This window comes from Lissotriton helveticus, chromosome 10 (assembly GCF_964261635.1).
Source record: "Lissotriton helveticus chromosome 10, aLisHel1.1, whole genome shotgun sequence".
NCBI lineage: Eukaryota > Metazoa > Chordata > Amphibia > Caudata > Salamandridae > Lissotriton > Lissotriton helveticus.
The window spans coordinates 783,700,180-783,712,660 of record NC_136071.1 but is presented as its reverse complement, the minus strand read 5'-3'; the positions used below and the strand labels follow the sequence as shown (position 1 = coordinate 783,712,660).

At 43.6% G+C, this 12,481-nt stretch overlaps 1 protein-coding gene across 2 annotated transcripts in view; it reads left to right on the top strand.

Moving 5' to 3' along the window:
- ZEB1 (zinc finger E-box binding homeobox 1) overlaps positions 1–12,481 on the top strand; it is a 477,132-nt gene that overhangs the window by 401,784 nt on the left and 62,867 nt on the right. For both annotated transcript variants that reach the window (XM_078663353.1, XM_078663352.1), the window contains one exon: positions 7,826–9,606. In XM_078663353.1, the coding sequence (XP_078519479.1) occupies positions 7,826–9,606 (1,781 nt within the window). The remainder of the gene's footprint in view (positions 1–7,825; positions 9,607–12,481) is intronic.

Here is a 12,481-nt window from a genome sequence, read left to right as displayed (position 1 = left end):
ATAACTTGGAGACCGTCACAGTGGATGCTTATCACTCTGTGAACATCCCATCACGCTCCCCATCAATGGTGCCTCACTTTCAACCAAAACTCCTAAGGAGGCCCTCCCATGGCAAGCTTGTCACCAATGCCATCTTGGTTGAAAATAAACTTCTGGGATGCCATCCACAACTATGCAGAAGATGGGGCCTCCCCTGACACCAGACCACCATCTTCTGCCTTTTACACCAAGAACTCAGATTATACTTGTTTGACAGTCCTGTTCAGAAAAGACTTCATCCACAACAGTCATCTCCTTGAGAATGGCATCATAAACAACATCTAGATCTCCACTTCAGCTCCATACATATAGATTTACACGTGAAGGATTTCATAGCTTCAGAAAAATCTTAATTCTCGGACACCAGTGATACCCATGCATCATACATGCCAACGTAGTCTGTAGCATTCCCATCTCAAGCACTCCCTGTAGAGGACATTTAATACTTTCCACAGCGTCCTGGTGAGTGGTGCCTAGTCTGTTACCTCGTGACACTACAACCTTGGTTCCAGGTCTTCTGGACATTCCTAGGAAACCTTTTTAGCAGCTACAGCGTTAAAATCTCCTATGCTCTGGCTGTTAAAGAAATCTAAAGCCCTGCAACAAGTCTCAGATTTTTTTTTAACACGGATCAAAAATCTGACTCCAATTGCCTCAGTCAAATGGAGACACGCTTCAGCCCTGAAATTCACTTCCCCTTCTGAGGAGAGCAAAAACTGTGATTCGAAAGGAAAAGAAATGTGTGGCACAGCTGCCGTCCACATAAAAAACAAGCATTTACAATGCAACGGTTTCGCCTTTGGAGAATTTAGAGCTATTGGCAATGTAAATGACTGCCATTTATTTATCTGTTTTCAAAACCAACACATAAATACAAATTTTGTCATTTACAATGCCAATAGCTCAAACTTTTCCAAAGGCGAAACCGTTGCATTGTAAATGCTTTTTTTAATACTGTGTGCAATAGAATTTAAAAAATAATGACTGTCACATGCACAATGCTTTCAGTCACTAGCTGGGACCTCGAGGCACTTTAAGCGGTCACCACTATTCTACGAGTGCCCCAATCAGGATTCAGTTGGTTGACTGCCTAGTGACACACACACACTTTATTTTTCAATTAAGGTATCTTATCTGTAATTACCTCAAGGTGAAGGGGAACAAAATTGTTGCAGAACATTTGGTTTTAGTTTTTTAAGCCACGTCACCAACTTTGTTTTCAGCATCAAAGTTCACGTAGTTGTTTCTATGCACCTCAACCTCTGGATGACCTAGGAAATACCCTGTACGAGGCTGGAACTGGAGCCCATCAGCAGCGCAGCCCAGCACACACCAGCCAAAGAACTCTGTGTGTCCTGAAGCTGCAGCAGCCCTAGCTGACACAACATGGGTGGTGGTGAGCGGTGGTGGTGGTGAGGTGGGGGGGGGGGAGGGAATGGCGACTGCCACGATCGAGGATTTACAGAAACAGCAAAGTCTGAGGCTTGCTCACCCAACCAAAAAAACGGGAAGTCTCTCTAATCGTATGCATGATAGGGCCATTCAAGAGGATAATATTATAAAGATGTGGCGAATAGGACAGGTGGCAGCAGCCAAGATGTGCCTAAGAGCACACATGGTGGTAGCACAGAGGAGGCTCTGGGGCAGTAAACTGGACAAGGGGAGGGTAGAGGTGGGCGAGCCCATAAAAGCTCGAGCCAGATGCCATGCTCTGCCCAGGGTACTCTTGGAGACTCGAGCCCAAACGAGCCGAGCTTACATGGGACGTCTGTCTGCCACCCACACTATTCGCAGGCGCCAAGAATTAAAGACAAGGCCTTTCGTGTAAGCAGGCAGAGGAAATCAAACGCCTATGTAGTGGTGGGATCCCTCAAAGTAAAACCACAACATTTCGGATCAAGCTCGCTTCTCTGCATAACCAAATCGTGGGATTCTAGGCGATGGGTTGTTTATCGCAGCTTCCTCTTCACTGAGACATATGGGAGAAGCTTCAGATGCATGCTTTCAAGAATAGGTGTTCTGTGCAGGGCCAGAGCCTCTGGCACTGAATATAAACTATGAGGCTGCAGCATGTACAGCAAGAATCCAGGTCACAAAAAGGATGCAGGACAACGGATAACCTCGCGCTGAATAACAGGTGTTTATTGTTACCAAATTAACGGAACACATTTTATCGACCTCAGAAGGATGAAGGGCTGAGCGGACCCGCCAGGATTCGAAACCCGGACCATGGGATCGAACACAGGGGGTGCTAGTCCACTGAGACACCAGACCCACATTTTAGTTCACTATTGGCATTTCTGGGGAAGGCAGGTATGTTTTTTTTAAACTATTACCTTCATTGCAGCGAAGGATATATCTTGATGCGAAAACGCTATGAGTGCTTATTTTGTAAAAATATTGAGCGCAGCCCAAAACACCGCGCAGAAGCCCGTGGCCAGCTGCTTAAATGTCCACCCGCCGAAAAGTAAGGATGCTTTTTCAGTGCCTCTTTACTCCACTATCATCACTCCCTCCCCTTTTAACTCACTCTTCCCAGTACCTACAGTCTCCCTTTTGATGTATTTCCGCATATATCTCCCACCCCATCCCCATCGTTCTCCTTTTGTACGTTTTCCTCCCTGCTTGCTCGCCATAAATGTGAGATGAGGAAAAAGAAGTGCCGGTCCACAAAATGAGGGTGGGCCCCCATCAACAACCACCGGCTCAAATTAAGCACTGACCACATGTCAAAGCAATACAATTAAAAAATGAAGAGGCCATCATATTTTACATGGTATGTGTTAAATGATTTACGGCACCAAATATTTTTCAAGGCTCGGCTCGTGCGCATGATTTTAGAGCCATCGGCTTTCTTGATTTTTTTGGGGCTCGCCCACCTCGTGTGAAAGTAAAGCGGTGTGTAGAGCTCACAGGGCGGGAGTAAAGTACCACAGAAGATGCGATGGGGTTAATACTTCCTCGGAGCAGGAGCCTCTGCCCACGGGCCGGCAGAGGAGACGCAGACGAGGAATTAAAGTTACAGCATAGTATTAGAGTGTGCCTTCACACTTAAAAACAAAAATATGACATTTGGAAAGTAAAAATGCAAATAGCACGTTCGAAAGAAAGATCTGTACTCGAGAAACTACTCACACGTGGTGCAGGCAGCTTGAGACCTCGGGGAAGGCACCACTGCAAGTTCGGAAGTGTGGGATCCCCCAAGTGCTCACATTAAGCGCCACGAAACAACCCTGGGCACAACTAGGCGCTATCAACTCCATACCCATGTGCACCATATACCCGTAAAGAACATTACCTGGCTCCAGCACGCACGTCACCGAGCAGCCCTACGAGGAGTAGGAGCAAGTCCTGGCTTTGGCGTCCCGCTCAGGCGCCTCGAAGTCCGGGTTGGCGCACCAGCTGCGCTCCACAGTCGGCGGGAGCAGCGGCTCGGTCTCCATTGCGGCTGGGGACCGACTCAGCCAAGCAGTTCCAACCTCAACCCCCCGGGAGTCCTCTTCAACAGGGTCGCAGTACTGTCAATTATGTCTTTAAAAATATTGTGCTTCTTAATCTTCACACTGGAAAAGTATGCGGTGAAAAAATGTAATTTAAAAAATCGACTTCAAGTCTTTCTGGTCTGTTTTTGCTCAGCCGGCAAAGATGAAAGTAGTGATGCAACATCTAACTTTCTGATAGCATGTTGCACGAAAAAGCCCATGGAAACTAAAATGGTAGCCGGTCAGACTGGACCAGTCTTTCCTTCGCCCTGTGGGGCTCGTGGAGTGCGGGCTGACGCCGGGCAGGCAGGGAAGAACTTTTCCCCAGGTTCAGCAAAGCCAGCACTTTCTCCCACGGTTTCCTGGACCTCACAGCGCCTGCCAGCACCGGCTGCCTTTATTTTGCAACCTCTTCCTGGACAGGGGCCGCTGGGAGTTGTAGTCTTGTTGCTTGTTCCTTCCTTTCTTGGCACTATACCGTGCGCGGGACATATGTAGATGAAACGGGAACCCAATCCCATAGCATGGTTGACTATGATACTTGTAGTTTAGCGTTAAGTATTATAATCCTTAACAAGTTGTATGTCTGCACCCTGGCACGCAGCAGTCTGGCCTGCCACGCTGGGTAGCGCCTGCAGCTCGCTTTTAGCGTGTTCAGCTGGGAGGGAAGGCAGGCAGAGGGCCGGGGACCAGAGTGGTAGAGGGGGTGCCATAGATGCGGCAGGCTTTTTTTTTGGTGCTCTTATCTGGCACGAGGGCAGACTTTGTCGCGCAATCATTTTGATAGTCATAATGCCTTGCACGCAGCCTTGAAAACAACGACCATAACGGAAGGAAACTCTGTCCAAGCCGGCACTGCGTCTCTGTCTTCACCTTTCTGCCAGCAGGACTTGCGCAACGTAAAATACACAGCGTAGGTGTTTCAAGGGAGAGAGGGAGGGCAAGGACAGGGGAATGAATGGACGAGGGTGGGATGGGAGTGCGTGTAGGGATTCGGGGGCGTGCTCTCCCCTTCCCATTGGCTGGAAGGTAAAATTCCAGCCAATGGGAAGAGGAGAGGGCGTGACTTAAAAAAAGACACGGAAACGCCCCCGAATCGCGTCAAGGCGGGCCCTGAACTCAGTGACGCTCCTCTCCTCCAATGGCTGGCCAGCATTTACGAGGCCAGCCAATGAAGAAGAGGGGCGTGTTCAGGCCCCCATATTACAAACAAAAGATTTCGGCTCCGCCCACTGCTTACGCAGTGCGACGGTAGCCGAAACCTAAAAATAGAGCGCCTTCCATTGTGGTCCGTTACCAAAGGAGATACTAGACTGAAGTCGTCTGGAGAGGACTTGCCTAACCACTTGCCAGCAAGATTTATAACAATTAGGTGAAAGTTCACTAGTTTCCGAACAAACGAAGTGTAGCAGTTTACTCTATATATCTCGCAGCCACCTCTGATAGCACCCCATGGCAATAAGATCATGCCTTTGCTTACATTCTTTTAAGCTTGACGCACAATTGAAAGTAGTGAACCTTCAGGTCACTGAATCATCTTTAATAGGCCAACAAGCCGATGATGAAATGCACAAAATGAAAAATGAAGCAGAAATCCGTTGTGCAGTTGGAGGAAAACCAAAAATAAATAAAATGTAAGTAGTTTACTCCCAGGGACAACAGGTTATAACCTAAAGGAGGGTTCAACCCCCTCGATGGCCCTATCAGCCTTGCAATCCGTGTCAACTAGGAAAGAAATCAGTATTATAAAGCAGTTATGAGCAAAACTATTAGCACGAAATCAACACCTATTAGGTGAAGACAATTATTGGGGAAATAGTAAAATCTCATCCCTCTCACTTGAGAAAACAAGGAATATACATTTATCCTTATTTAAGCAAATGACTTCGGAAAATACCGACCCAATATAAGAATAGACTTGAAGCAAACTTAAAAGCTATTAGGAAGTCTAGGTCTGGAAATAAGTCTCAATTGCTCCCAGTTCAAAGACTAACTTCTCTAGGTGACAATCTGGGTACAAAGTGTATCTTTTGAAGGAGAGAATATTATCAACCTGGAACACATGCAATACACTGATAAATTGTTCCAGGGGTCTATGATGTCTTTTATGTGCATTGTCCCAATTGCAAGATTACCTATACCCATTTCTAGAAGACCAGTGGACTCAGAAGTACAACACATCGGAAGACCATGTAACACTTTCCATTGTAGCAAAGCAATATCTAAACTGATGGCATGTCGGAAGCAATCTAGTAAAAGGGGTTGCTTTTAAAAAAGAGAAAACCCAACAAACAATTGTCACAGAGGCTTCCCTCATAGGATGGGGGCCCATCTCTATCCAAGCTCCGATGGACTGAAAAAGAAGCGGCTTATCATATAAATCTTTTGGAATTGAGAGCAATTCCTGTGGCTCTCAAGGCATTCTTTCCATTCCTGAAAAACAACACCCAAATTAGATTCAAACAGACCATATGACCAGGTGTTAAATGAACAAGTAGGCTGGCACCAGATTAAAAACACTCTAGGTCAAGGACACTCATTAGAATCCCAAACGATCTGTGGATGGATGAGAATGCTGAAAATATCAATCACAATAGTGCTGTACAATGTGCAATTAAATTTCAAGTAGACTTCCTAAGCAGATACTCCGAAGAAAGTTCAGAATGGGTGAAAGACAGTGAAGTTATCTGTGACATATTCGAGAAATGTAAAACACACAAGATGATGGACGGAATGTTTCACAATGGCAAAACATTCACCCCCAGTCACAGATATGGGTTTAATCCATCGTTATTTTGCTCACCAAACCACCCCAGTTCAGACATAGCCATATGCAAATCAGTCTTGACACTGTGCCTCATGGGAACAGTCTAGCCCGAACTGCCAAGCCATGTCTTCCCTGGACCGGAATCAAGCATCCTGGGACCGGTTTTTGGCTAGCAGCCGTCTTCAGCCAGGATAGCTTGACTCCAGTGCCTTAGTGAGCACGGGACCCACGTCTGGGCATACCCTTCCCACATAGGGTGAACAGCCAAACACACAAGATGATGGACGGAATGTTGCACAATGGCAAAACATTTACCCCCAGTCACAGATATGGTTTTAATCCATCGTTATTTTGCTCACCAATCAAGGGTATGCCCAAAAACGGTGTTCTCGAAGATAAGTCAATTTAGCAGCCATCTTTGCCTACTGAAAACTCTTTTGCAAAGGCTTTCTGGAAGGCCTGAAATTAAATGAAGTTTTAGCTCCATAAAACCAAGGAGATACTTCAAGCTAATTAGCTTTCAATAACTATGGTCATATTAGACAAGGATACTCCCACTCTAAACAATATATCTGTAGGTGAATAGTCTTATGTTTCACTACATCCTATCAATTAACAATCTGTGTTAAGGATATTTTCAGCCGGAAAAGGTACACACATCAATTAACTAAATACAGAGGGCCCAAATTAGCCTCCAATTCTAATGGATCTTTAGAGCCCCATCAATGTTGTTGTATGAATAGGGAAAACCAAAGCCTTTTTCCCCAACATTCGTAAAATGTGCCTAAATACTAGCTACAGATAAAGCATCTGATAGTGTGGCTTCAGAGGAGTTTGCTTGTAAACATTTGAAACAAAAGTGTACCTTTATGATAAACCTGTTCAAATGTTACAACAGTATGTGGTTTCATTTTGTGTGATAGAGGTATGATAGTTTTATGTAGCTTTAAATTGCTGTTTTGCCATGAAGCAATTCCTATATTTTATACGTGCTCAGATACTTGTTGGCTTCTGTTTCCAATTTCTATATTTCACACTTGTGTAGCGTGCTGGCTTTCGTTTCTAGCAGTTGTCTTCTGTTAATGATTTGTGTGTATGTTTTGATTAGAATCTTGTGATGGTAATGCAAGAAAATTAATTCTACCAAAGAATGTGTTCAGTATGAATAGCCTTAAATGCTTTTTTCTGTATTCCCTCACCTGTGGCATTATAGTCTAGCTATACTTCCCAGTGTGGTGTGCACGCATATGGTACTGCTCTCAGCAGTTTATCGTGGAAGAGGTTATCAAATCTGAATATCTTTGAAAAATGCACATATGATGAAACTATTAAATATAAATTACAAATTGGAAATTTCAGTTCTAACCGCTTCTGTCACAGACCTGCCCACAAAAGATAATTTGTAGTATCTGGATAATGTTACGTTCTAATGTGCAAATAGTTGTGATTGATATCAAGTGATAGATACAATGTGTTAGATTAAGAGGGCTTTGCGGACAGTGCTTAATCAGTAATACATATTTTCTTTTTTTACTAGGAGAAAAGCCATATGAGTGCTCAAACTGCAAGAAACGTTTTTCCCATTCTGGGTCCTACAGCTCACACATTAGTAGCAAAAAATGTATTGGTTTGTTGCCTGTGAATGGACGAGCACGTTCAGGACTCAAGACTTCTCAGTGCTCGTCACCTTCTCTGTCGGCATCACCTGGGAGCCCGGCAAGACCACCAATCCGGCAAAAGATAGAAAACAAACCATTACAGGAGCAGCTTCCAGTTAACCAAATTAAAACTGAGCCTGTGGACTTTGAATTTAAACCTATTGTAGTTGCTCCTGGAATCAACTGTTCTACTTCTTTGCAAAACGGAGTTTTTAGCAGCGGCACCACCTTACAGACAACTAGTTCTCCTCAGGGTTTGGTACAAGCTGTTGTTTTGCCAACTATGGGCCTTGTGTCTCCCATTAGTATTAACTTAAGTGACATTCAGAATGTTTTAAAAGTGGCAGTCGACAGCAACGTGATAAGACAAGTATTGGAAAATAATCATGCTCATCTTACATCCAAAGAAGGAACTATAGGTTCTGCCTCCATACAAGGTGGCCATTCACTTATTTCAGCCATTAGTCTTCCCTTGATTGATCAAGATGGTACAACCAAAATCATAATAAACTACAGCCTGGAGCAACCTAGTGCATTTCAAATTATTCCTCAGAATCTAAAAAAGGAATCTTGTGTTCCAAACATTTGCAAAAGCGAGAAACTGCCAGAGGATCTTACCATTAAATCTGAGAAATATATAAAATCCGAAGGAGGGGTTAAGGATAGCACTTGCCTAGTTTCTGATTGCCTAGAAGGCATCAATGCACTTACTGAACTCAAACCCTTTGATATGAAATGCTCCGCTAAGCTTCCTGCACTTGGGACAGATGCAAAGAAATCTGTATCTCCGACGTTATCTGATGCCGGGGAGAACATTTTGGCGCCCAGTCAGCCACCCTTAAAAAACCTTTTGTCTCTTTTAAAAGCATACTATGCTTTGAATGCACATCCAAGTGCCGAAGAACTTTCAAAAATTGCAGATTCTGTTAACCTTCCACTAGAAGTGGTGAAGAAATGGTTTGAGAAAATGCAAGCTGGAGATGTTTCGTTACAGTCCTCAAGTCCATCATTACAGCTGGAAAAGGTTACTCCAGTCGAGGAGGAGCCTAGCATATCTTCAGAGGAAAATAAACAGCCCACGGTCGAACTGGATTCTGAAAATGTTCTCGGTGTCCTAAGTTCTCAAATTGTACCTGAGGAAACGTTGACACAAATTGGTTCCAGAAGCAACACCCCATCTACATCACCACTAAACCTTTCATCATTAAACAGCTCTCCTGCAGGAGAATGTACACCTACTGGTGTACAAGAGCAACAAGCAGAACCTCTTGACCTATCCCTACCAAAGCAACATGGTGACTTGTCGGAACGATCCACCGTAACTAGTGTTTACCATAGCAGTGCTCATACTGTTCAGGATGAGCCTTTGAACTTGTGTTGTGTGAAAAAAGAACAAACGGACAGCAGTGTTACAGACTCTAATCCGGTTTTAATTGTGAATCCACCAAGTGCCAATCCAATTAGTATTGCTCTACCTACAGTAACTACTCAGTTACCTACATTAGTTGCCATTTCAAGCCAGAACAGTGTTCCATGCTTAAGAACTCTTGCTGCCAACAAACAGACAATTCTTATTCCCCAGTTAACGTATACATATTCAACAACTAGCTCTGTATTCCCAGAACTATCACAAAAGCAGGTCCTACCAAATGGAAATCAGGTATATCTGATATTTAATTTCATAGTGTTTTCTCAATATACTTGTAAATGATAAATTAAGCATTGGTGCCCAAAGCAAGGGCATGTTATCTTTGCTGTCTGTGACATGTCTGTACGATTTTTTAGAAGTGGAGTGTTTGTGGTTCTAACAATTTAATCAGTATTTCTTAACCCCTTACAGAATCTCCGTTCCGTATTTTTAAATAGATACGTTATTGTTGGGAAAGCGTTGCAGTCAAAACCGAATTAAGTCGGTATTGTAACATTTCATGGAATAAAATGCTTCTCTAATGCATATTTAAAATTAAATATCTGGGCCCATATACGGCATCCCAGAACACAGTCAACTAGACTGATTCATTAACCCCGGAGCCACAGCACTTCTAATGATTGTCAATAGAGGCAATGATGTTTAGCTATGGTGCTGCTGTGAATATTGTTAAAATCTTACATGTGCTAATAAGAGAACAACTCGGCTGTCAATCAGGTTTCTTTCCCCAGGTGGCAAGATAGCCCTGCTTAATTTGCAGAATCTGATATCAATTAGCAGCACTTCTTGACTTTTTTTCCCCTTCTGTGTTCTGATTCTGCCATGCAAGACAGAGCTCTTTTTAAAAAATATTTAGCATGCCCACATTCAGTACTTAATTTTTAAAAGAATAAGTGCTGGGGTCTACATTTTCCAAAGAAGCGCACCGCTGTGGTTGCTGAATGCTGGGGCTGCTAAATAAAGCGATCTAGTATTTATTTTACCTCATGCCTTTCAAGAACCATTATACTATCCCTGTCTCTAAATTGAAATGTCCATTGTCCTTTTCATCCCTGTTTTCTCCCTTTGTTACTGTTTTTGTATCTTTCGCCTTCCCTTTCTCCTTTTCTCTCTTGTGTCAGTCTGATGATGAAGAATAAGTCCCAAAAAAGAGTAGCAGTGGGACTCGCTTGCAACCACTGGCTCAAATTAAGCACTGCCTATTGCTGATAAAATCATGCTTAAGTAAGATTTATTTCAAAAACTCTAGATCAGTTTTGGTCCTTACATTTGTACCCTCTGTGGTCTGAGTGTGTGTGTATATGTATATGTATGTGTGTATATATATATATATATATATATATATATATATATATATATATATATATATATGTGTATATATGTATATGTATATATGTATATATATATGTGTGTATATATATATATATATATATATATATATATATATATATATATACACTGTTTACCTCCCTAGACCTAGTTTCTCAGATTTAATCCACTTAGAGCATGTCAACTTTTCAAAGTCCTACTTGTGGATCAGATCTTGCTACAAATAGATGTCTCTTTACTTAAAATTTGCAAAGTAAATTGCATACTTCTGATTGCTATTTCTTTACTGCCGATTCCCCGCCTTTTGAATATTCTCCAGACGCCAGACTGGATCCAGAAAACTTCATAGCAGTGCTGTCGGGTAGTAGCATGCGCCTCCTCACTGCCCTAGAAGTGACCGATCAGAGTATTTGCGATGACATTAGTTCCTTTCTTTCCACCTTCTGACACAGCTCCTCCTTACAAAGCTGCACCTCTCCATTCCAAACTGTCCGTGCTTTCATTTGACCCTAAATGTTTCTGTAAATTGGCTAGTGAACTATGTCCCATCCAAAATCTGCTGTCTTCAAATTGTCCCATGACTGCAGGAAGCAGGTGTTGGTCACGGACCCACACAAGGTTTATCTATGGTGTCTGGCCCCAGTCATGACTATAATCATGCAACAGCCATGCCTTTATGCACCCAAAGACAATCCAGGACCGGGAGGTAAAGCTCTACTTGTTGAACACAAGAGAAGGTCGCATTCAAAGCCAAAGTCCTGCTCCAAATCTCAGGCTTTGTTGCAATCACGATGTCTGTCCCACAGACAGTCCACTTACCACTCACACAGAAAGAAAAAGGAGGACTCAACCCCATCCTGCTACACTCGTTCTACAGAGATGGAGCCAGGGTGTTCAAGATGAAATCACACCTATTTGCCTGCCCAGCTTTGGAGCAGATTAGTCAGTTATTCCTGTCGCACTAGAGCTCCCTGAGCCTTTGTTGACCTAAGGTTGAGGCCATATAGCAAATTTTTGGTGTAGTGCCGGACTCTTCTGGAGCACCTTTGGGATCAAGGAGCCACAGGGGCCTCCACTCAGGTTACTGCCAGGGGGTTCTCCCTTGACACCATTTTCCCCCTTGATACCTGTTCATGGGCCTGTCCTGTTCTGGTACGGTCTCAGAAGTCTATGCTGGTTCCAGGAACACGATTCCACACCAGGCACTAATGGACAGCCTGGTGATAACACCCAAATTAAATACAGATATTTCCTTGGCCCCAGCCCGACCGATACCATGTTATCAGATTACAAAAACGTGTCTGGTGGTCATGGAGCCGATTTCAACCCCATACCTCTACTGGGACACACCTGCCAACAGTAGCTCCCTTCTCTTTTTGGCTCAAACTTTGACCCTATGTAATATCCAGTTGGGTCCCTCATGCTTCCTTATAATACTGATGAGGCATACCTATTTCTACAAAATGCTAGTGGGGTGAACACCTCCCCTGTAGCTGGGCTTAATAAAGCACAAAGTCGGCCATCAGAGGAAAATGTCTTTAAATATGTGGTCAGGAGGACAGCTGTAGTGCTAGAATTGTTGTTGTCCTCCATCAAACAAAATTTAAATCCTCAGTCATACTTCAGCCAGGGATATGGGCTCGGAGCCATTATTGCCTTTTATTGGGAGCCTTATTGACACTTTAATGGCTGCATGGTCAAAACTATGTTCTTTCCCACCAGTTAGCAGATCCACAGCGACATAGACCCGTGCCAGATTTCTTGATGGAACACCCTA